The 24,402-nt window shown below is 41.6% G+C and overlaps 4 protein-coding genes across 7 annotated transcripts; all 4 read left to right on the top strand.

Moving 5' to 3' along the window:
* LOC125313734 (E3 ubiquitin-protein ligase RMA3-like) lies at positions 1-16,180 on the top strand. Of its 2 annotated transcripts, none has more exons than XM_048273678.1 (2): positions 1-983; positions 16,024-16,180. In XM_048273678.1, exon 1 carries the CDS (start codon positions 176-178, stop codon positions 911-913), a length of 738 nt encoding a protein of 245 aa, XP_048129635.1. In that variant the 5' UTR covers positions 1-175; the 3' UTR covers positions 914-983; positions 16,024-16,180. The 2 variants fall into 2 exon arrangements, with proteins under 2 accessions (XP_048129635.1, XP_048129636.1); XM_048273679.1 differs by having other exon boundaries at positions 1-986; positions 16,027-16,180.
* Positions 20-23,855, top strand: LOC115729023 (choline transporter protein 1). 2 transcript variants are annotated; one of them, XM_048273675.1, is made up of 11 exons: positions 20-39; positions 18,094-18,301; positions 18,863-19,221; positions 19,344-19,489; positions 20,086-20,269; positions 20,692-20,765; positions 20,845-20,958; positions 21,642-21,998; positions 22,546-22,806; positions 22,911-23,138; positions 23,598-23,855. In XM_048273675.1, exons 2-11 carry the CDS (start codon positions 18,117-18,119, stop codon positions 23,790-23,792), a joined length of 2,103 nt encoding a protein of 700 aa, XP_048129632.1. In that variant the 5' UTR covers positions 20-39; positions 18,094-18,116; the 3' UTR covers positions 23,793-23,855. The 2 variants fall into 2 exon arrangements, with proteins under 2 accessions (XP_048129632.1, XP_048129631.1); XM_048273674.1 differs by lacking the exon at positions 20-39 and adding an exon at positions 4,668-4,696.
* On the top strand, positions 4,664-5,709 carry LOC115732226 (E3 ubiquitin-protein ligase RMA3-like). Of its 2 annotated transcripts, XM_048273680.1 has the most exons (2): positions 4,664-5,288; positions 5,328-5,708. In XM_048273680.1, the coding sequence occupies exons 1-2, from the start codon at positions 4,849-4,851 to the stop codon at positions 5,584-5,586; spliced, it is 699 nt and encodes a 232-aa protein (XP_048129637.1). In that variant the 5' UTR covers positions 4,664-4,848; the 3' UTR covers positions 5,587-5,708. The 2 variants fall into 2 exon arrangements, with proteins under 2 accessions (XP_048129637.1, XP_030518741.2); XM_030662881.2 differs by having other exon boundaries at positions 4,664-5,709.
* On the top strand, positions 10,416-15,985 carry LOC115729025 (E3 ubiquitin-protein ligase RMA3-like). Its single transcript, XM_048273681.1, has 2 exons — positions 10,416-10,630; positions 15,389-15,985. The coding sequence occupies exons 1-2, from the start codon at positions 10,432-10,434 to the stop codon at positions 15,949-15,951; spliced, it is 762 nt and encodes a 253-aa protein (XP_048129638.1). The 5' UTR covers positions 10,416-10,431; the 3' UTR covers positions 15,952-15,985.
* Positions 23,856-24,402: the final 547 nt, after the last annotated feature.

Below are 24,402 nucleotides of genomic sequence, written 5' to 3'. Positions count from 1 at the left end.
CAGCAACCCCTCCGTCTCTCTCTCTCTCTCTTTCTCTCTCTCTCGTCCAGAAAGCTGCAATCTTTCTCTGCTTTACTGTTGAACCCTGAACCGAAGCCATCCGATTGAACTCATCTCAAGTTGCGTCTCGACTTCAGTCTAAGAAGGCGCCTTCTTTTCGAGAACAGATCATCACATGGCTGTCGCCGGACAAACTGTTTCAGAGGCCACCTCGAGCTTGGGATGCGACAGAGATGCCCCCTCCAAGCAGAAGCTGAATCTTCTCTCCGAGAATAGGACTGTGGATGATGATGCCGATGTTGATGGGTGCTTCGACTGCAACATATGTTTCGAGTCGGCAAGCGATCCCGTGGTCACCCTTTGCGGCCACCTATACTGTTGGCCATGCCTTTATAGGTGGATTGATGCGGGAAGCTCGTCCGGTAAGCCGGGTCAGCGGCATCAGACATGCCCAATTTGCAAGGCCGGCATCTCACCCTCCACATTGATACCACTATACGGCCGGGGATCATCATCTTCTTCTTCCGAATGCGACTCCAAGAAACCTGATTCAGACATTGCCATACCTCGTAGGCCGTCTCCAGGTGCACTGAGTCTGAACCCTAGCAACGCTTATTCTCCAAGCCGACAACAAGGTTACTCGAACCCTTCCCTTTCGCGTTCACAGTTATCTCAGGAGCAGCTGATAGCTGGTCTCAGCTCGAACGCTGGCATGTTTGGCGAGATGGTCTATGCTCGGATGTTTCGATCCTCCGACATGAGTCTCAGCAATTATCCTCCGGCATACTCCTATCCTGGAGTTGCGAACAGCGGTCGTAGAGTGAGAAGGCAAGAAATGAAGCTGGATCGGTCCTTCAACCGATTGACGGTCTTTCTTTTCTGTTGTATGGTGCTCTGTCTCCTTCTGTTGTAATTAGTTTCAAAATCGTATTGTTTTGAAGCTACTGACTTTTTGTTAGATGTAAAGTAGTTCTAGTGTGAAGACCAGAAGGGTACATATGTAGGCAGACATTGACCGGACTAAAGCACGTTTTAGAATTGAAGAAGAGCCTACTTTCTTTGAGTGTCTTAAATTCAGTTGGGTATCGATTTATCACAAAAGATGAAATTTTAAAGGTATTCAAGGTGCCTTGGTGATAATAAAAATAATCAAACACAATGGCCTTTATAAGCTTCAAGGTGGACAATGACAGATTTCACTATAGAGATGTTGGATGCATATGTTTGAGAGTCTGAATTGGGGCATATACGTTTGGGGCATACTAATGAGAGAAGCCTGAAGGTTTTCGACGAAAAGAACCTATTTTGTGGTCATGTTGTTGGTGAACTTAATGTATGCACGTGCTGCGACTTAAAACAATGACGGAAAGTGTAGTTCAGTACGATTGTTAGAGAGTTCACGGAGATTGTAGAGCTAATTCACTTGCATATTTGTAGGTTTTCGCAGTTTCCTTCGAGGAAAAGTGCTATATTTATGGTAACAGTTGCGGATGACTACTCGAGGAAAACTTGGGTGTTTGTGTTAAGACACAAGTTTGATGTTGTTGTTAAGATCAAGCAATTTTGAGCTTTGATCGGAAAAGAGACCGGTAAAACGATCAAGAAGGTACGGAATGATGGTAGCATGGAGTTTTGCTTGGAGCTGTTAAACTAATTTTGCATGAATGAGGGCACAGGAAACATCACACTAATGCTAATAACCACATCGTGTTGCAGAGTTAATGAGCATAACATCATTAGAGATGACGCATAAGATGTTCTCTAATCTTGTTATGGCTAGGAGATCCCTAACATATACATTTATTACTGCGAGCTACCTGGTGAATAAATCACCATCGATCGCAATTGGTTATCGGACTCCCGAAGAATAGTGGTCGGGTAACATATCCAATTATTCTCTTATTAGAATAGTTAGTTACCCATGTTATGTTCGAGTGAGTGATAGTAAGCTAGATGGGAGGGCAAGAAAGTGCATGTTCCTATTGTACGTATAAGGTGAGCACGGTCATTGGTTGTGATGTTCGAAATTAAATTCACTTGTTATTAGTCAAGAAAACTTATGGCTTTGAGTGATTATAGCAGTATTTTATATGGATCCAATCGGTGTTCCATTCAAGGTGGAGTTGCAACTATAAGCTTGAGGTAGAGGGTATTAACGTGGTAGTCAACACATATAGTGCTTATAACAAGGTGGAGCCTATAGAGCAATTATGCTGCAACTATTGAGTTTAACAAGGTACGTGTACTATCTCTTTATAGGGGAAAATTACCAAAAAAGTTCTAAACATATTATAATAGTACCGATTCGTTCCTAAATCTTTTATTTTTTTGGCCGATTCAATCCTAAACATTTTGCAATTATACCAACGCCAAATTTGGCAAGCTAGCATTGACACGGAAAGCCGACCATCCAGCGATATATTATTTAATATTTTTCTTGAATTGTTCATTATTTTTATTTATTTATTTTTTTCCTCTTCGTCTTCTTCCCGGCTCTTCATCTTCTTCCTTTGGCAAGAGGCACCGACCTCGTGTAAAGCTCGTCCCCGTTAGCCACCGGCAAGGGCAAGCCTCGCCGTTGCCGGGATTCGCCATGGCTTTGAAACTCTGCAAGTTAAACTTCATCTTCGTCCAACTTCATCAACGAGCGACTTTGAAACTCTGCAAGTTAAACTTGTCATAACAATGTCCACCACGAGCGGCTTGAAAAATTACCAATGTCCCGACAATAAACGTGAAATCCACCTCGCCGGGGGCTAGCTAGGGGCCGGGCAAGACTCAACCTCGCCGTGGTCGGGCGAGGTCTCGGCCTCACCAGCCCGGATCTAGCGAGGTATCGGCCTACTTCACCTAGCCATGGCGAGGCTCGACCACGCTGTCACTAGGCGAGGTCTCGGGCTGTCTCGCTAGGCGATGGCAAGGTCAAGCCTCGCTAGATTTGAGTTGGTGAGGCGAGGCTCGCACTCGCCCGTGGCCGGCGGGGCGAGCTTTGCCTCAAGCCGGCGCCTAGCATGAAGAAGATGAAGAGACAAAGGAAGAAGACGAAGAGCCAAAGGAAGAAGATGAAGAGGGAAAAAGAAAAAAAAAAAAATAAAATAAAATAATAAACAATTTAATAAAAATATCAAAATAATATGTCACCGGATGGCCTGTGCCGGCCGGCGTCCACATCATCGTCGGCCAATCAAATTTGGCCAAATGGACTGAATTAGTACAATTGCAAAAAGTTTAGAACTGAATCGGCAAAAGAAAAAAAATATGTAGGAATGAATCGGCATTATTGCAATAGATTTAAGACGTTTTTGGTAATTTTCTCCTTTACAGGTATGGATGTAACAATAGTTTTGCTTTATCCGAGGTAGAGGAGGTTTAAATGTGCAGGTCTAGTTGGTGTTTTGATGAGATCTATGATTATAACGGCATACAAGCACGGCTTGGATTTAAAAGATATTTGTGGTTGTTGAACCCATTGGGGGTTGTGTGAGAGTAGCAGTGCTCAAGTTCTAACGAAGCGCGAAGAGATTGTGATTTTGCTCAAGTGTTAAGTCAATGTGAAAATTATTAAAATATATCTTAAATTTGAATCTGTGAATAAAACCTAACCCAAGATATTAAAGAAAGTCCGAAATCAGGCAAGCCATAATATATGAAAACTTGTAGAATCTGGCCGTCGCATGAAGAACCGAAGTCAAAATTATCAGATCACGCAGACATCTCGATCATATATTACAGTGCCGGACCCGCATGAGAACGACAATGCCCCACATCATATCTTACACGTTGATGTCCATTTGCAATTGTCGGGGGTTGGAATGGTGACATGATGGTCATCTAGAAGGTCATATCTTCTGGATGGTCATCGGCTCTTGAATCGATGGACTTTGGGCATCACGTTTAAGACTTTTACTACCACAAAAGGACAAGATTCTCAGTCCTGACGGTTAATTCATTTCTCCCATGTCTTTCCTTCTAGATTACCCATCATCAAGTGGCGTGTATGCGTCTAGATGAAAAGGCTACTACTCCTAGTAGTAGTTGTTGCCAGAAATCTTGTTTACTGTCGGCCTATGTCATTAAGGTCCGAATACAAATTAGATGTTGGCAAAAAGTTTGTTCACTATCAGCCCATGTTATTAAGGTCCTAAATACCCATTTGTTCGGTACATCTTGAAATTTAGTTCGACTCGAGTGATATTTGAACATCTCATCTTTAACCTCGAATTCATTACTCCATTTGCGGAATGTTGGTATATGGGGCATGGGTGTCCTAAACACGTATGTGACGCTTAAGTTGTTGTTGTTTTTTTTTTTTTTTTTGTAAGCATTAACGAAAAGTTGTCTTAGAGGAGAGAATATTTACTACAGTACAACCTAGCTAGGGCTAGGCCAACGCACTGAAGAGCAAGAGATATATTTTCTCCTCAGTTACACCGAGCGTAAGAAGAATTTTGGGTTACGTGGAAAAATGCATGCACGTTGGGGGAGAGCGTGACGCGTGCCGAGAGACGCTTCCTTGTCAACCGGGCCACCCCTCTTGGAAAGTAAAGGAAGCAGGCGAGTATTGATTGGACCCCTTCCTTGTCTGCTGAACGTGGAAACTTCTCTAGCCCATTCTTCGTTATAAAAGTAATGCGCGCACAAAACGTCTCATATCTAACAGCAACCCCTCCGTCTCTCTCTCTCTCTCTCTCTCTCTCTCTCTCTCCTCTCTCGCGTCCAGAAAGCTGCAATCTTTCTCTTCTTTAGTGTTGAACCCTGAACCGAAACCATCCGATTGAACTCATCTCGAGTTGCGTCTCGACTTCAGTCTACGAGGGCGCCTTCTTCTTTTCGATAACAGATCATCACATGGCTGTCGCCGGACAAACTGTTTCAGAGGCCGCCTCGAGCTTGGGATGCGACAGAGATGCCCCCTCCAAGCAGAAGCTGAATCTTCTCTCCAAGAATAGGACTGTGGATGATGATGCCGATGTTGATGGGTGCTTCGACTGCAACATATGCCTCGAGTCGGCAAGCGATCCCGTGGTCACCCTTTGCGGCCACCTATACTGTTGGCCATGCCTTTATAGGTGGATTGATGCGGGAAGCTCGTCCGGTGAGCCGGGTCAGCGGCATCAGACATGCCCAATTTGCAAGGCCGGCATCTCGCCCTCCACATTGATACCACTATACGGCCGGGGATCATCATCTTCTTCTTCCAAATGCGACTCCAAGAAACCTGATTCAGACATTGCCATACCTCGTAGGCCGTCTCCTGGTGCACTGAATCTGAACTCTAGCAATGCTTATTTTACGAGCCGACAACAAGGTTGCTCGAGCCCATCCATTTCGCATTCACAGTTACCTCAGGAACAGCTGATAGCTGGTCTCAGCTCGAACGCTGGCATGTTTGGCGAGATGGTCTATGCTCGGATGTTCGGATGCTCCGACACGAGTCTCAGCAATTATCCACACGCATACTCCTATCCTGGAGTTGCGAACAGCGGTCGTAGAATGAGAAGGCGAGAAATGAAGCTGGATCGGTCCTTCAACAGATTGACGGTCTTTCTTTTCTGTTTTATGGTGCTCTGTCTCCTTATGTTCTAATTAGTTTCAAAATCGTATTGTTTTGAAGCTACTAACTTTTTGTTAGATGTAAAGTGGTTCTAGTGTGAATACCAGAAGGGTATGTATGTAGGCAGACATTGTTTTACAGCTCAAGTGATGAGCAATAGCATGATTTTGCATCAGTTTCATCTCATCAAGATATCTCTATCCTGGTTTTCGTGGAAGGAGAAAACCCGAAGCATCATAAATAATTTGTATAGTCCTTTAAAAAGAGAGAAAAACGAGTGATATCCGGTGAATTATATTAGCCGTTACTCAAGGTTGCTCATTTTTGTTAGGTAATCTATGAGTAACAGTTGAACAATCTGCAGATTGGATGACGACCTTTCCAGATCCGCAGAAACCGTAAAACATATTTAAAAGATAAGCAGGACATTCATCCTGTTTCGCTCATCCTGTCGCGCGATAGTCTGTAAGGCTAATTAACAAAACCTTCAGTCACTGTCTCTTCCACATCACTGTGGGCCATTCTCCCCACTGATGACATTTGACGTCCAGAGGAGAAGGGGAGAAGGGCGGCTCTTTGTGTTGAGGAAGGTAGGCCTTCAGTGGCATCCTAAGCAGCGGTGAGCCGACCGATCGAATCAGGAATCGTGCGAACCGGAATGATTATTTTTTGTTTATATTTTTATACATAAATGTCAGCTTAATAATCTAAAATTTCATGCACGCCTCCTCTCGGTCTTTCCCTGTTCCTCCGATAACGATCACACCTCCTCCACTGATCGGGGTCTCTTTTTATCATTCGCATGATGGTTTAATATGATTAAGATAACACTCCTGCTCTTCATCCAAGGCATCCATCTAAAGCTAACCCAGTATTAGACTCCAAGAAGCTTCATCTTTCACAAATAGGACAAACAAGAACGCCAAATTGCATAGACAGTGTCAAACCGAAGTTGTGAACTCCGAACTCGATCGGTTTCACTGGATTGTCCGAGAACCGTTCCCTCCAGTTTGGCTCCCGTTTCTTGGGTGGGATCGGACCGGATTGAAAACCAATCACCCCTAATCCGAAAAGACAAGACTAAACAATGGAATCTGTTCACTGTTAAAATACATCTCGAGTTTGAGCCTGTGAACAAAACCCGACTCGAGATATATTGCAAGGAAGTCCGATTTATTGAAAAAAATTCTAAAATCGAGCAATATGGAATATAAAAAAAAAAATCAACTTGTAAACATCATGAGGAATTGTTGGGCCAAATACTTTGTGAGTTATTTGATGTAACTAAGGCTTGGGAAGCATTGAGAAACCGTGGTTGTAATCACCGTTTCATCGCTTGATCTATAGTGGGCTTCTTGTTGCCCTCTCTATAAACGTAGGGCACACTAACCGAACCACATAAATCAGGTATTCCATTTATTTTATTGTTATGTCTATTTTATTGTTTGATCACTTGTTTCCACAATAATTGGTATCAAAGTTAAGCTTGTTAAATTAAAGCGAATCGATGGCGACAGAAGAAGGAAAAGAAAGAATCAATAGATTTGATGGAAAGGATTTTGATTTCTAGAAGATGCACATTTAGGGTTATTTGTACAAGAGGAATATACAATTGTCCCTATCTAGGGAGAAGCCCGACTTAGTGAAGCAAGTTGAATGAGAATTGCTGGATAGAGAAGCGTTGTGTGTGAGCCAGCCATCGTTAGCTCGTAACATCACATTTAACATTGTAAAAGAGAAGACCATTGATATTTCGATGAAAGTCCTATCAGATGCACTCTACGATCAACAAGGTCTACGTAATACGACTTTTGTTTAATTTGAAGATGGGTCAAGGTGCATTAGTTGATGATCATATTAATGAATTCAATGCGGTTGTTAGTCAATTGAGATTGACTTTATAGATAAAGTATGTGATTTTATTTTATTATCCTCATTGCTTGATAGTTAGAATACTATTGTTATTGCTGTTAGTAATTCATCCGGGTCAACAAGCTTGACGTTTAATGGGGTTCGTGATTCGATTGTGAGTAAGGACATCCGTAAAATAGAATTTGGGGAACATGTGCCTGCTACTTTAATAGGTGAAAATAAGGAAAGAACTAGTACAAGTATTAGCCGGAGTAGTATGAACTTGAACATACGAAGTCAATTTAGGACTGTTGATGATGTCTATTAGAGCTGTGGCAAGAGGAGACATATTAGAAGGGAATGATTAAGCTGAAGAACGCAAACGATAAGGGAATTAGAGTTGAGTCCGCACATGATATTGCAACCGTAGCTAATAGTAATTCCGATTGTGTTGGTTATGCCGTGTCCGTCCTAAAGGATTCTTATTTTTACCAATAGATTATGGTTTTTGGTTGTTCACTTTACACTACACCAAATAGGAACCGGTTTATTACTTCTCATTGCACTAATAGTAGTAAAGTGTAGGTGGGAACAATGCTGATCGATATGTTGTAGGTGCTGGCGATTTTGGCATTATAGTATTGTGAAAACATTGATTGGACGAAGGCACGTTTTAGAATTGAAGAAGAACCTACTTTTCTTGAGTGTCTTAAATTCAGTCGGGTGTCGGCTTACCTCAAAAGATGAAATTTTGAAGGTATTCGAGGTGCCTTGGTGAAAATGAGAGGAATTAAACACAATGGCCTTTATGAGCTTCAAGGTGGACAATGACAAATTTATTTGTAGAGATGTCGGATGCATCCGTTCGAGAGTCTGAATTGTGGCATATGCATTTAGGGCATACTAACGAGAGAAGCCTAAAGGTTTTCGGTGAAAAGGACCTGTTTTGTGATTATGTTGTTGGCGAACTAAATGTATGCAGGTGCACTGTGACTTAAAACAATGGCGAAAAGTGCAATTTAGTATGACTATAAAAGTCACTTGGATATTTGTAGGTTTTCGCAGTTTCCTTCAAGGAAAAGTGCTATATTTATGTTAACAGTTGTGGATGACTACTCGAGAAAGACTTAGGTGTTTATGTTAAGGCACGTGTTTTATGTTGTTGTTAAGATCATAAAATTTTGAGCTTTGATTGAAAAGGAGATCGACAAACGATTAAGCAGGTGCGAAATGACAGTAGCATGGAGTTTTGCTTGGAGCCGTTAAACGAATTTTACATTAATGAAGACATAGGAAACATCGCACTAATGCCAATAACCATAGCGTGTTGCAGAATTGATAAGCATAACATCATTAGAGATGACCCATAAGATGCTCTCTAGTCTTGTTATGGCTAGGAGAAATTGACATATATGCTTATTACTAAGAGCGTGTGAATAAATCACTATCGACTGCAATTGGATGTTGGATTCCCAAAAAATTGTGGTCGGGTAATGTAGCCGATTATTCTCTTATTAGAATATTTGATTACCCATGTTATGTTCAAGTGAGTGAAAGTAAGTTAGATGGAATGGCAATAAAGTGCACGTTCCTATGTTACATATAAGGTGAGCGTGGCCACAGGTTGTAGTGTTCAAAATTAAATTCACTTGTTATTAGCTGAGAAATTACATTTGACACGTCTCCGGTACTTATAGCTTTGAGTGATTATAGCAATGTTTTATGTGGATCTAGTCGGTGTTCCATTCATGGTGGAGTTGCAACTATAAGCTCTTGAAGTCGTGAGTATTAACGTGATAGTCAACACAGATAGTGCTTATAACGACGTAGAGCCTATAAAGCCAATTGTTGCTGCAACTATAACAAGGTACATGTTCTATCTCTTCACAAATACGGATGTAACAGTAGTTTTGCTTTATCCATGATAGAGGAGGTGTAGTTGATGTTCTGATGAGGTCTATGGTTATAATGACGTACAAGTATGACTTGAATTTAAAATATGTCTATGGCGGTTGAACTCATTGAGGGCTACATGAGAGTAACAGTGCTCAAGTACTAACAAAGTGCGAAGAGATTGTAGCGACGTACAAGTGCGGTTTTAATTTCAAAGATGTATATGGCGGTTGAACTCATTGAGGGCTACGTGAGAATAACATTGCTCAAGTACTTACGACGTGCAAAGAGATTGTAATTTTGTTCAAATATTAAGATGAAAATTATTAAAATATATTTCGAATTTTAATCCATGAACAAAACGTGGCTTGAGATACGTTTCAAGGAAGGCCGATATTAAAGAAAGTCCGAAATCGAGCAAGCCATGATATGTGAAAGACTTATAGAATCCGCCCGACGCACGGAGAACCGAAGTCCCAATTGTCAGATCACACGAACATCTCGATCATAGAGAAAATATCATATATTACATTGCCGGACCCGCATGAGTACGACAATGGCCCACGTCATATCTTACAAGTTAATGTCCATTTGCAATTGCCGGGCCCCGGGCGGGGGGTGGGGGGGTGTGGAAGGAAATGGTGACACGATGATCATCTAGAAGGTCGTCAACTCTTCTAGACGGTCGTCGGCTCTTGAATCGATCGACTTTGTGCATCGCGCTTAAGACTTTAATTAGCACAAATGGACAAGATTCTAAGTTCCGACGGTTAATAGTTGTCTCCCGAATCTTTCCTTCTAGATTACCCATCATCAAGTGGCTTGTATGCATCTAGATGAAAAGGCTAAGTGTTGTCAGAAATCTTGTTTACTATCCGCCTATCTTAGTAAGGCCCTAATGCTCATTAGGTGTTGTCTCATGGAACGGGGAAACTTCGTAGTAATTCTTCTATTTATGCGTAACGCGCGCACAAAACGGCTCATATCTATCAGCAACCCCTCCGTCTCCCTCTCGTCCAGGAAGCAGCAATCTTTCTCTTCCTTATTGTTGAACCACGAACTGAATCCATCTCGCGTTGCGTCTCGGACTTCAATCTCAGAGGGCTCCTTCTTTTCTAGAACAAATCAATCACATGGTTGTTGCGGGACAAAATGTTTCAGAGGCTGCGTTGAGCTTGGAGTGCGGCGGAGATGTTCCTTCCGGAAAGCTGAATCTTCTCTCGGAGAATGGGACTGTCGACGATGATGCCCATGTTGATGGGTGCTTTGACTGCAACATATGCTTCGATTCGGCGAGCGATCCCGTGGTCACCCTTTACGGCCACCTATACTGTTGGCCATGCCTTTATTGTTAGAAATTAAACCAAATTCATGTATATCAACTTCCAAGACGCATGAACCAGCTTGTGCATGTACCAAGACCTATCTTTATTAGTTGAGCGTTTCAAGAGTTTTTTTGTATTTCGATGCATAGTAAATGCTATGTATTTCATGTCTATTCATGTATCTAGTGTAGATCAAGAGTCGTGTTTTAAACCTATAAATAGGGGTGTCTTGTAACCATTTCGGAGTAGGTGAATCGATTGTGAATATAGTATTCTGAAAAGCCATCTTTCGTCTCCTCTTCCTTGTGTGAACAAAGTTCCTTTGTGAGTGCTTGTTGAGTGCCCCACGGTCGATTTCTCCCATCAAATTGGTATCAGAGCTTCACGGTTTCGTGATTATGGCATCAACAAGCAACCTTCCTTTTCGGTATCCAATCCTCACCAAAGAAAACTATGGCAAGTGGGCTTCTAGAATGAAAGCCATACTCGGCGCCCATAGTGGGTGGGATCTCGTCAACAATGGCTATGATGAACCAGATGAAGATGTTGCGTTGACTCAAACTCGGAGAAATGCGTTGGAGAAGACTCGTTCGAAAGATCAACTCGCGATGTCAATCATCTTTCAAGCCTTGGATGATTCCATGTTCGAAAAAGTCTCAAATGCTACAACATCCAAGGAGGCATGGGAGATTCTTCAAACCACGCACCAAGGTGTTGAGAAAGTAAAGAAGATTCGTCTTCAAACTTTGAGAGGCGAATTCGAGGTGAGGTAATCGTATGAAAGAATCAGTCGATTTCCGATTATTTCACAAGAGTTTTAGCTATTGTGAATCGATGAAAAGGAATGGCGAAGATGTTCCCGATGTTCGTGTTGTCGAAAAAATCCTGCGGTCATTGGATAAGAAGTTCGACCACATCGTCGTCTCTATCGAGGAATCAAAAGATGTCGATTCTATGACGGTTGATGAGCTCATGGGTTCGTTACAAGCCCATGAAGAAAGACCGAAAAGAAACAAATCTGAACCGGTGGAGGAAGTACTCCAAACTCGGTTGTCGATCCGAGATGAGAAGGAACAAAGAAGTGATCCCGTGCAAACTCGATGGGTCAATCAAGATCGAGGTCGAGGTCGTGGTCACTTTCATGGAAGAGGTCGTAGACGAGGCAGAGGAGAATTTGCTCGCAGAGAAGGTGGCTACCAGAATCAAAGTTTTGTTCGTGGAAGAGGGAGAAATTCGAGAGGTCAACGGTATGATAAATCTAAAATCCGTTGTTATCATTGCAATAAATGGGTCATTATGCTTATCCGTGTGCGAAATAAAGTAGGGGGAGCGGATGAAAAGGCGAATTTGGTGAATGATGGTGATCAAGTTCTTATGTTGGCATTTAAAGAAAATGCTGATGAAAAAAATGATACGTGGTACTTGGACACTTAAGCAAGTAACCACATGTGCGGTCGAAAGGAGATATTCGTCGAAATTGATGAGACAATCAAAGGAAAAGTCTCGTTCGGTGATAATTCCCAAATTCTTGTCGAAGGGAAAGGTACAATTCTAATTCATCCGAAGAATGGAACACGGACGGTTTATTACTAACGTGTATTATGTGCCGAAGATGTCGAGCAATATTTTGAGTTTGGGACAGCTTCTGGAGAAAGGATATTCTGTGCACATGAAAGATCTTAGCCTTGTGTTAAGAGATCGCAATAATAAGTTGATTGCGAATGTAAAGATGTCGAAGAATAGGATGTTCACTCTGAACATCAAAGATGAAATGTCTACATGCCTTCAAGCATGTGTAGACAATCCTTCATGGCTATGGCACTTGAGGTTCGGCCATCTCAATTTCGGTGGACTCAATATGCTTTCTCGCAAGAAGATGGTATATGGCTTACCGCATATTGATCATCTCGATCAATTATGTGAAGGGTGTGTTATTGGCAAGCATTCCCGAACCGGCTTTCCGAAGGAGTCGAAGTATCGAGCGAAGAAGCCACCGGAGTTGATTCATTCTGATGTATGTGATCCGATTACTCCTCGGTCATACGGTAATCATCGATACTTTGTTGCGTTTATTGATGATTTTACTCGAAAGACTTGGGTGTTTTTCTTGAAAGAAAAATCGGAAGTGTTTGATATGTTTAAGCACTTCAAGAAAATGGTTGAAAAGGAGAGTGGTTATTTTATTAAGTCTTTAAGAACTGATCGTGGAGGAGAATTTATTTCTGGAGAATTCAATCAATGCCGTGATTACCATGGTATTCGACGTTTCTTAACGGCGCCGTACTCCCCACAACAAAATGGTGTGGCTAAGCGAAAGAACAGAACCATTCTCGACATGGTTCGTAGTATGTTGAAAAGCAAAAATTTGTCGAAGGAGCTTTGGGCAGAAGGCGTCGGATGTGCAATTTATCTCGCAAAATCGATGTCCCACGCAAGGACTCGATGGTGTTACTCCTGAAGAAGCATGGACCGGGAGAAAACCTACAATTTCTCGCTTAAGAATTTTCGGGAGCATTGCTTATGCTCACATACCCGACCAGAAAAGATCGAAGCTAGAAGACAAAAGCAAGAGGCTTATGTTTATCGGGTATGATTCCTCATCGAAAACTTACAAATTGTTTGATCCTGTTACTTTAAAAGTATATGTGAGAAGAGATGTGAAGTTCGATGAAGATGCTTTGTGGGAAGACAATCGACAAGTCGTCGAATCCGCTGGTAGTGATTACGTCGCAAATGGGGCGTAACTCTGTCGAAATAGAAGACAACTCATCGAATCTTTCATCTACCTTTCCAACATCATTTTCAAGTCCAAGTTCATTATCACCAACTTCTTCAAATGGTGTTGATGAACCGATAGCACCAAGATCGAGAAGATTATCTGAACTTTATGAAACCACCGAAGAACTTCATCTTGTATGTCTTCTCGCAGATTGTGAACCACTTATTTTCGATGAAGCTGCTAAAGAAGAAAAATGGAGAAAAGCCATGGTTGAAGAAATAGAAGCCATCGAAAAGAATCAAACATGGGAACTCACAGATCTTCCGAAGGACAAAAAGGCGATCGATGTCAAATGGGTGTATAAGGCCAAGAAGAATGAGAAAGGAGAAGTCACTCGTTATAAGGCCGCGGACTAGTCGCAAAGGGCTACAAGCAGAAAGCCGGGATCGACTATGACGAGGTGTTTGCACCTGTCATCCGAATGGAAACCATCCGACTAATGATTTCCATTGCAGCTCAAAATCAGTGGCCCATATATCAAATGGATGTCAAATCGGCATTCCCGAATGGTGTTCTTGAAGAAGAAATCTATGTCAAACAACCACTTGGGTTTGTTGTGAAAAATCATGAAGACAAAGTGCTGAGACCGAAGAAAGCTTTGTATGGGCTTAAGCAAGCTCCAAGAGCCTCGGAACTCGTGAATCGATGCTTATTTCAAGGCGAGTGGCTTGAACAATGTCCGTACGAACATGCTCTCTACTTGAAGCACGAGAAAGGTGATGTTTTATTGGCATGTTTATACGTAGATGATCTTGTCTTCGCAGGAAATAATTCTGGATTGATCGACACTTTTAAAGCGTCGATGGTGAAAGAGTTTGAGATGAGCATAGTAATGGTCTCATGAATTATTTTCTGGGTATCGAAGTAAAGCAAAATGCAGATGGGATTTTTATTTCCCGGAAAGGATATGCTGAAAATATCCTTGAAAAATTCAACATGAAAAATTGCACTTCGGTTAATACTCCGATGGATTGTGGTGCAAACCTGTCGAAGTTCGATAAAGGTGTTGATGTTGATTCGATATATTATAGAAGCTTGATTGGAAGCTTGAGGTATTTGACCCGTACCAAACCGGATATCATGTAAGTCGGGAATTGTGAGTCGATATATGGAGAATCCGAAGACATCTCATCTTAAAGCGAGAAAGAGGATACTTCGATACATCAAAGGTACTATCTCTCTTGGCTTGTATTATTATCACTGAACTATTTCAACTCGGAGGTTATTCGAGATAGTGACTATGGGGGAAATGTAGATGACCGAAAGAGCACTACGGGTTTTGTATTTTATCCGGGTGAAACGCTTTTACATGGTCATCAAAGAAGCAATCCGGTGTTACTCTCGTCGACATGTGAAGCGGAGTATGTTGCTGCATCATCGTGTGTGTGTCATGCGATATGGTTGAGAAAGTTGCTAAAAGAAATCCATATGGAGCAAAAGGATGTAACGGAAATTTTTGTTGATAATGTTTCCGCCATTGCTTTGGCAAAGAATCCAGTTTTTCATGAGAGGAGCAAACATATCGATGTTCGATATCATTTTATTCGAGAGCAAGTCGGCGACACAAACAAATCGAAGTTGTGCACGTGAAGACCGGTTGATCAAGTCGCGAGATATTTTTACGAAACCTCTCAAGATCGAAGTATTTCGGAAATTCAGAAGTTTACTTGGAATGATCGACGGAAGAGAATTTGGTTTAAGGGGAGTGTTAGAAATTAAACCAAATTCATGTATATCAACTTTTCTAGAACAGATCAACCACATGTGCATGTTGCAAGACAAAATGTTTATTAGGCTGAGCGTTGCAAGAACTTTTGTATTTCGGAGCATAGTAAATGCTATCCGTATTTCAGAAGCTAAATCTGTCTCTCGTGTAGATCGGGAGCTGTCTTAAACGTATGATGCCGATGTTGAGTGGGTGCTTCGTTGACTGCAACATATGCCTTTCGTCTCATCTTCCTTGTGCGAGCAAAGTCCCTTGGTGAGCGCTTGTTGAGTGCCACCTATACTGTTGGCCATGCCTTTATAGGTGGCTGGATGCGCGGAGCTCGTCCGGTGAGCCGGACCAGCGGCATCAGACATGCCCAATTTGCAAGGCCGACATCTCACACTCCACGTTGATACCACTATACGGCCGGGGATCCTCTTCTTCTTCTTCCGAATGCGATTCCAAGAAACCTGGTTCAGACATTCCCATACCTCGTAGGCCGCCGTCTCCGGATGCACTGAGTCTGAACTCTAGCAACGCTTACTGTCCGAGCCGACAACAACGTTGCTCGAACCCTTCCCTTTCGCATTCACAGTTATCTCAGGAGCAGCTGATGACTAGTTTCAGCTCGAACGCTGGCATGTTTGGGGAGATGGTCTATGCTCGGATGTTTGGTTGCTCCGACATGAGTCTCAGCAATTATCCTCCGGCATACTCCTATCCTGGAGTTGCGAACAACGGTCGTAGAGTGAGAAGGCAAGAAATGAAGCTGGATCGGTCCTTTAACCGATTGTCAGTCTTTCTTTTCTGTTGTATGGTGTTCTGTCTCCTTCTGTTCTAATTAGCTTCAATCGTATTGCTTTGAAGCTACTAATTTTTGGGTTGGTTAGATGTGAAGTAGTTCTAGTGTGCAGGCCAGAAGGGTATATATGTAGGCAGACGACGTTTGATTTGGACAAATTGTTGCAGCTCAAGTGATGAGCATTAGCATGATGTTGCCCTTTCAATCTTAATCAGTTTCATCTCATCTGAATATCTCTATCCTGGTTATTGTGGAAGGGGAAAAACAAACAAAGCATCATAATTAACTGGTTTCATAGTCCTCAAAAGAGTGACAAAAACGAGTGATATCTGCTGAATTGTATTAGCTTTTGTCAGGTAATCTATGAGTAACTGTTGAAGAACCTGCTGAGTGAATAACGACCTTTCCAGATCAACTCAAACCATTGAAAGAAAAAGTAGGATTGATAAGGAGCGTCCAGGGAAGAAATCACAGCAACAGAAACCGTTCATCCTATTTCGCTCATGATAGTCTCTAAGGCTAATTAACAAGACCTTCAATCACTGTCTCTTCCACATCATTGTGGACCATTCTCCCTCTGATGACATTTGGACCTCCGGAAGAGAGGTGGCGATGGGCGGCTCTTTGTTTTGACGAAGGTGCACAGCTTCAGCGGTATCCCAAAAGACAATGCCGAACACAAACTTAATCGGTCCGCATCGCACGGCGGCTTCGCTCCTTACGCCCCCTCACAAGTTGGGGACGCGCCCTCCTCTTTCACCACGCACTTCGTGAAAATTTCTCAGTCGGGGTGGCGACAAAACTTATCGAGTCCAGCCGACGCACGAGAAACCAAAGCCACAGTCATCAGATAACAGGATATAGTGCAGGCCCTTGCACATTGCAGTCAGGGTCAATTAGGAACGCCGACTGTAGCTTCGTGCATGGTCAAATCCACCCGGAGCAGCGAACTCTCTCCTCCATACTTTGCAAGCTTCAATCAGTGCTACGGCCAGTTAGCCCCAGGGTCACATAGGCATCACGATCAAAGATATTGGGCTTCGTATGGGCTTATGGGCTTTTTCTTAGGGCTCGTTATCCTTGGCCCACGACGAATTTGGACCCTGTGAGGCAGTGTGGATTGATGGCGGACCAATCCGCGAAGGGCACGTGTATGCGTCATTGTGGTCAGTCTAACATTCCCCTGCCACTGTCCTTATCAAGTGAAGCGGCGGATATTTTAAAAATCGCAATTAGAAAAATTAGATGGTGTCCGGCTCTACGGCCGTCGGCTCACCGGCTCATTCTCGGCTCCGTGGCTTTCGTTCGGCTCTGTTTCGAGTTTTGACTAGTGGTGCAATGTGCTTCCCAAGAAAGCAGTACGATTAAACTTTAGAGAAAGACAATTCTTCGAAGATTATGGAGTGAACGCCTTTTTGACTCAGTGTAAAGAGAGCAATCAGATTAAAAAAAAAAAAAAAAAGCGCTCGGAAGAATGCTAAAGCGAGTGATTTCCCATTTCCTATTAGATAAACAATTTGCAAGTAAATTATCTTCTTATATTTAAGGCAATTCAAAATGATGTATATTTCTATTGATTCAAGAATGACACCGTACTTTTCCGACTATTTAAAATGGAACTAGCGTAATAATTCATATGATTCCTTACTTGAATTTGAAACAAACTCTCGATGAAAGTAAATTCCTGAGTCGAAAGTATGAGAACACTCTTATCTTTAGGTCAATCTTGATGTGAATATTTAATCTTAAAATGATATATTCTTCGATGATAAAAATGATGAAGTTTTATGTGAAAGTTTGGATTGCTTTACATTAAAAAGAAAAAGTCTAAAGTCAATGAGTCTCAAGGCAGGATCTAGAAAAAAAAGGTAAAATGTTAGAAATTATCACTCCAAGCGAGGATCTATGAAATATAATCTAACTAACCCTGTTTCTTTCACCGGTTGTAGATACTTTCGGAATACTCATAAGCCAAGCTGAAGAAGCCGAGTCGTTTCAGCTCCATCACTGTCCGAGAATCCGGACATGGATTTTGAAATTATAGGACTTAAAATAGAAAATGCCATTAATCTTTGTCTGAAAATATTCTAAATCTTTAGCCCTTGTTAGTCTTTCACACTCTCCTCGCTTGCTTCCGCTCTACTCTCACTCCTCACTGCCCTTCTCTCCTAAACCCCCCTGCTCTCTCTCTCTCCGGTGTACAGATGAGGGGTCCTCTGGGTCCAGTAATAGGGAGGTACCCGTCGAGCGACGGGAGCACCCAGATGGGTGGAATCATAAGGCACAACAGGAAATGCAGGGATGTTGCGTTTCTGGTGTTCTTTATTGCATTCTGGGTGGCTATGGTTGTTAATTCCAGCTTCGGTTTCAACCAAGGAAACCCATTAAGGTATGTAATACGCCTCTGGGTACTTCATTTTCCTTCATTAGCTGCAAAAAAGGCGACGTGCTTTCGTTAAAGATTTGGAATTTCTGCTGTCTTTTGAGGTAAGATTTAGAATTTTTAATAGTTTAAATGAAAATGAGCGATCTTTCTTGGTGTTCGTAGTTTGTCTGAGCTGTTGGGAGCCAATTGTCGTAACAGCACGTGTAATGGTCTATACTCGTTAACGCTGGTCAGATATGGTGGTTCCTCTTTCTCTTTCTTCTTAGTTGTAACATAGTTATGGTGGGTTATGGTTGCGCAGCTTTCTTGATTCTGCTATTTACGGCAACAATGTTAACCAGGGAAAAATCTACTGTTTGGAGGATGTTTACCTTCCTTAGTTGTTTGAGACAAGGGAAAAGGCCATGAAGTGAGTCGAATCATATTGCTGTCGCTGATTTTGCATAATCCAGAATTAACCAGAGTATATGTTGGACTTGCTGAACTTTGGCTCACTTTTCAACCTAACTTGCATTCTGGTCCAGTTTTTCCTTTGTCCTAACTGGCTTCATTTGAACTTTACAGGCTTACATTTGGTTTGGATTACAAAGGCAATGTGTGTGGTGACAAACACGCGAATCCTGGCCTAAGAGAATTAGAACTTAGGTACTGGTTGAATCCTAACCAAGTGTATCAGAGTGGTTTGAAGGACAGCCAATTCAACCTGGCTAATGCTCGAAGTATATGCTTACTGGATTGCCCTACTCCATCAGACGATTTGTTGAGCTGGGTCTGTGATTACCCAGAGGGGGAAATTCGTCTCTCAATGGATGACTGGATAGATAGGAATTACGATTATTTCGAGTTCCTCACGCCAGAAATGAGGAACACCTCTCTCCAGCTTCAAGGACCTTGTTACCCTGTTATATTTCCGAGCGTAAATGGTGAGGGACATAAGTCGATGCACGTTCTATGGCACTGATCAAACACTATGTTTCCTTCCATTTTAGAAAATTCTGTTGGATTAGATGTATCTTACTGTGACACAAGCATATGTTCTTGTTAGTATATTGGAGCTGCCAATTCATAGCTCGTGCATCGAATATGTCTTTGCGGCATTGGCAGCAAATGGGAGGAGTCAAGATTAACGAGGACATAGTAATAGACAAATCCATTCACCGGTCCATCAATGCTCGATCATCTGTCTTAAAGGTTTTGAACCTTTGACTCTTCACTTTTTTTTTTTGTCCAGAAGAAAATGTCAGTAGATGATCGTGAGTTACTCTGGTTTTACAAAACATTATTCCCCATTGACTTTACTTATCAGCAGCTTTCTTACATTTAACATAATTATCATTTGTAACTTTCTGTAGTCATGGTTACCCATGCCAATTGCGATCATAAAGGTTAAGGACTGCATATAAACCTTAGCTGATGTTTAAAGTGTTAGGATATTGTGATTTTGGAGATGAAAGAACGTGAATAGCATTCTGTGTCTTTGACCAAAACTGGGTGAACATGATGTTACATTCTCTTTTCTGGATAGAAGCTCCAGACACAGATTTTAACAAATTATAGACTTTTCGTCTGCTTCAAAATACTTGCTGTGTTGCTTATATAGGGTTAGTCTTGCAGATTAGATGCATAGATAAGAGAATGCACATCAACGTTTTTCTACAATGTCCAGTTAGTGCTTTATTGTTAGCTGTAATTACCTGTCTATCACACATTTTGTTCTGTTTTCTGAGAAGCTTTCTGAATGTGTATTTGTGCTTGTGGATTTTACATTTGAGATTCCTCACTTGTAGAGATACATGGCTGATATTGGAAAATCGTGGCCTGTGCTGATTGTTTGTGGGGGACTCCTGCCACTCTTTTTGTCAGTTATTTGGCTTCTTCTTATCCGCCATTTTGTGGCTGCTATGCCATGGATAACAGTAGCCCTCTTCAATGTTCTCATCATATCAGTCACCATGTTTTACTACTTGAAAGGTTAGTCACAACAGTCGCCCTCTTCTCCTTGGGTTATACTGATTCTGTTGCATCATTAGGCTTGTCTTCATGAATTGTATTATGTGGGAAGTGTATCAGGCATCGTCAAATGCTAAAGTAGCATATAGCATAAAGGAGCTAGGACTTCAGTCCTCATGCTCATTTTGTTTTTAGTTTCTAAGACTCAGCATATCTGGGAAGCAGTCTCTCTGTTTGTCTTGCTTATGAGAATGATCCTGTAGTAAATTCAGGCCTCGGTCCAAATGCTTTGAAGTTATATGATTTGTCCCCATTGTAAACTGGTCTAATAAAGTTTGTTCCTCCCTGCTTCTTCTATTTTACAATTTTCTCTGCTCCAGTGCTTTGCATAATGTGTGTGCAGATGTATTAGAATTACTAAACTTTTCTTCTGTGGCTCTTAGCTGGATGGATCGGGAATGATGCAATTTCCCCAATCATTGGCGAACATGACCCATACACTCATGTATATGGGAGGGTGGGTGTCTTTCTAATTTGCGTTTGGTTTTTGAAAGCTCTTTCTGTTTCTTTCTTAAACAATTTATATTTTGTTCCAGGAGCTAAATCATATTCGCGCCGTTGCTGTTCTTATGACCTCTATAATGGTTGTTTCCATCCTTGCCTCACTTGCCATTGTAAGCCGCATCCTTATGGCAACATCAGTCCTCAAGGCAAGTACTGTATCTGCTTACATAGTTCAGCAAGTTGTCAAGTTTTGCCTAAGTCATAGCTCTTTTCGCATATTTACTGAATGATTCCCCACTCCATGGCTACATGTATCAGTTAGAGAGATGCTTCCAGTCTGCTTGCTTCTCTTTATGGACATTTATATAAGATATCAGAAATCGAAATGTATATATGAACTAGAAGCAATCCTTTCTCTTTTGTCTTATATCTTGAAATGACATAAAGAACCAAAATGGTGAACTGATTGTTTGAAACTAATCAATGAAGGAGACAAAGTAAAATGCAGTCTTTGCCAACTATAGTCGTGCATTTTTGTCAACATTTCAAGTGAAATCGGGCTTACATCTGGCAAGCACGTTGGGAGACAACTTTTCTGAGCACTACAAATTGAGCTGATCTGCATCAATAATTTTAACTAAATAATGCATTCCCTTAGCCATGTGAGCACCATAAACACCTTGTAACAAATTGTTCACTATCGGCAAGAAAAGGCCCTGGATGTTCTTATCAGAACAATGGAACTTTTTTTGAAAAGTTTGACCTTCTGTCATGGACAGCCTGACGTCTACTGACTTGGTTGATTATAGTCTTTTCTCAGTTCTTAATTTAACTGATAGCGGACTTTGACCCAGTTAAATTTGCTTCCTTGTTCTTGATGCTTGTGCAGGTTGCTGCGAAGGTCATAGGAGAAGTGCAGGCGCTGATAATTTTTCCAGTCATACCATATGCTATCCTTGCAGTTTTTTATATGTTCTGGCTTTCAGCTACTCTTCATCTGTTCAGTTCTGGTCAAGTCATTCAGAATAATTGCAACTCCAACTGCTGTTCTTATAATCTTGCATTGAAAAAAGTGAATTGTGATCAATGCTGTGGTTATAGCATTCATTACACCCCCCACATTGCAGTTGCTGTCTTTTTCCACCTGTTCGGATGTTACTGGGCTACTCAATTTATCATAGCATGCTCAGCAACTGTAATTGCGGGTTCTGTAGCTTCATATTACTGGGGTCGTGGAGAAACATCGGTAAGAATCGTATAGTGAAAACTACATGTTAATACTGTTTGAGGTGCTTTCAAGAACATGAAGTTAGAGATTGGCAAATTTGTTCTTGTAGTGAATATATTTAGTCCTATGCTGATTAGAGTGCATATCAAGGTTTCCTTACCATCTTGTTCTGGGTACATTTTAGGCAGGTTCAAATTTTTGTAATTGCATCTCGAATCACTTACTTTGTCTGTTGACAAATTGTTTCTCCAAAGTTCCAACTTTTCTTACAGCAACCCTGATTATTTCGGCTGGCATCTCTTTTGACCAATTATACGGTTTGAACTTCTATACTGTGTCACACTGATTGCTTGCAATTAATTATCCACTTCTTTGATTCTATCCAAGCTAAGTTTGGGCCAAAGTAAATGGTAGTAGATTCTTGTTTGCTTTAAGACTTTTCATATTGATGAGACTAAATAATATGCTAAGCTCTCTTTCTGTACTTGATATTAATGTTCTGTCTATATTTAGTTATACTCTTGTAAATATCTATTTAATCTCTCTAGTGACTTCGCTAATGCAGCCTGAAGTTCCATTGCTTCCAGTGTTTTCCTCTATGAAGCGTCTGATCCGCTATAGCCTTGGGTCCATCGCTCTGGGTTCCCTTGTTGTATCATTTGTGGAATCAATCCGCTTTATACTTGAGTCAGTTCGTCGCAAATTGAAAGTGGTTACATCGACACCTGATGGATTCTTTGGGAAGGCCACATTCCATTCCTCTCAGTTTTTGCTGAGGTGCATTGAGTGGACACTGAAATCTGTAAATCGCAATGCTTACATAATGGTAGTTGTTTTAAGCCTTTTTTCTTTAGAAGGAAAAAACCATTTGAGCCATGACTGTTTTTGTTATGCGTAGTTCACGCTGATAGCCATTTGGGGCGTTTGCAGATAGCAATTACGGGCAAAAGCTTTTGTAGGGCATCAGCAATAGCAACGGAATTAATCTTCAGCAACATTCTTCGGATAGGGAGAGTTAATGTGATAGGAGATGTTATTCTCTCTCTGGGGAAATTGTGCGTCAGCCTGTCAAGTGCCCTCTTTGCTTTTCTCATGTTGGATTCACACAAGTACAGATCTGCTCACAATAAGATTTCTTCTCCACTGTTACCAGTATTGGTACGTATATCTCCATGCTTTCAATTGGTACATGAGCATTTCTTCTGGTCCTGCACAAAATAATTTAGATTTAAGGAAGATTTGAAACCTGCTCATTTCTGTAGAAAATGTTTTTTTATTTATTTTGCGTTTACTGATAATTGCCACTAGCATTCACTCAATAACTCATCAGCTAAGTTTTGTCAGTCTAGATTGAGGCTGCTGTTTGTTCTGCAACCAAGCCTGTGATATAGTTGCATATCTCGAGTGTAGGAAGAAACATTAGGACTTTATGAGTAGCTAATTATAGGACTTGTGTGCCTGCGCGTCCGAAATTTACTTTATATGCTTACAAGAGGTTGAGTTGATCAGAGGTTAGTAGGGACGGACTATTTCGTTGTATTTGCTAAAATTTCGTCTGTATTAGCTTCCTGCCGTGAAAGATGATGATTGTATCAGTCTCTGCTTGTCGCATTGCAGGTTTGCTGGGGTCTTGGTTATGTGGTGGCTAGCCTCTTCTTTGCAGTGGTAGAGATGTCAATCGACACGATCATACTTTCTTTTTGCCAGGATTCGGAAGAGCATCAAGGAACAGCCCAATATGCTCCTCCGCTTCTCATCGAAACTCTTAATGACCAAAATGAGATGCAAAGACTTACTCAAGGACCCAACTGATGGATCTTGCTTCAGATGTTCTATTCCTCCTACTTACCAACGGAAATTCAAGTGCTTTCCTATTGCGGGTTTAGGTTGTCATTTCAATCTGTGGTTTTCAACATCGCTATACCTTGTGACGGCATCAAGTGCATAAATATGAAGCAAAGCAAGATGGTTTTTTTTCATGGTCAGCAGCTTACAGCGACCTGCAAGGGGAAGAAAGTGCGGACTATCATGGGCATCTCCAGAAAAAGAGGGAGAGTTGCACCTAGATCTCTTGCTGTTCAGTCCTACATTTCTGGACGTATCTTCCCTAATATCAGGTGTTAGGATTAGTAAATGTCTTTTTCTGCTTGTAAGCTTGCTTGTAAGCCTTTGGAAGCTGCTTAATATGAAAATTTGAGTACTGCGCGTTAGAAGATCTGGGCACTGAGCAAGTCATCGACTTTTTTTTTTTCCCTTATCTATCAAGTTCCATTCCATGCATTGCCGAGCAAAAAAGCAAGTAAAATCCGTATATAAATGTGCACATTACGGGGTGTCGTACAAACCAGAAGTTGCTTCCAAGTATTGTGGTTTTCAGTTTTCGCTACCTACCAATGATGGTGAGTACTCTTTTCGACCGGGG

The sequence above is a fragment of the Rhodamnia argentea genome, chromosome 2 (genome assembly GCF_020921035.1).
Source record: "Rhodamnia argentea isolate NSW1041297 chromosome 2, ASM2092103v1, whole genome shotgun sequence".
NCBI lineage: Eukaryota > Viridiplantae > Streptophyta > Magnoliopsida > Myrtales > Myrtaceae > Rhodamnia > Rhodamnia argentea.
Note: the sequence above shows the minus strand (reverse complement) of the source record. Positions and strands in the feature narration are given on the sequence as shown.

Coding starts and splice junctions, on each gene's coding strand:
- LOC125313734 (XM_048273678.1), top strand. CDS start 176: ATGGCTGTCGCCGGACAAACTGTTTCAGAGGCCACCTCGAGCTTGGGA.
- LOC115732226 (XM_030662881.2), top strand. CDS start 4,849: ATGGCTGTCGCCGGACAAACTGTTTCAGAGGCCGCCTCGAGCTTGGGA.
- LOC115729025 (XM_048273681.1), top strand. CDS start 10,432: ATGGTTGTTGCGGGACAAAATGTTTCAGAGGCTGCGTTGAGCTTGGAG. Junction 10,631..15,388: donor CCTTTACGGCCACCTATACT/GTTGGCCATGCC, acceptor TCCCTTGGTGAG/CGCTTGTTGAGTGCCACCTA.
- LOC115729023 (XM_048273675.1), top strand. CDS start 18,117: ATGAGGGGTCCTCTGGGTCCAGTAATAGGGAGGTACCCGTCGAGCGAC. Junction 19,490..20,085: donor CTCGATCATCTGTCTTAAAG/GTTTTGAACCTT, acceptor CCTCACTTGTAG/AGATACATGGCTGATATTGG. Junction 23,139..23,597: donor CTCCACTGTTACCAGTATTG/GTACGTATATCT, acceptor GTCGCATTGCAG/GTTTGCTGGGGTCTTGGTTA.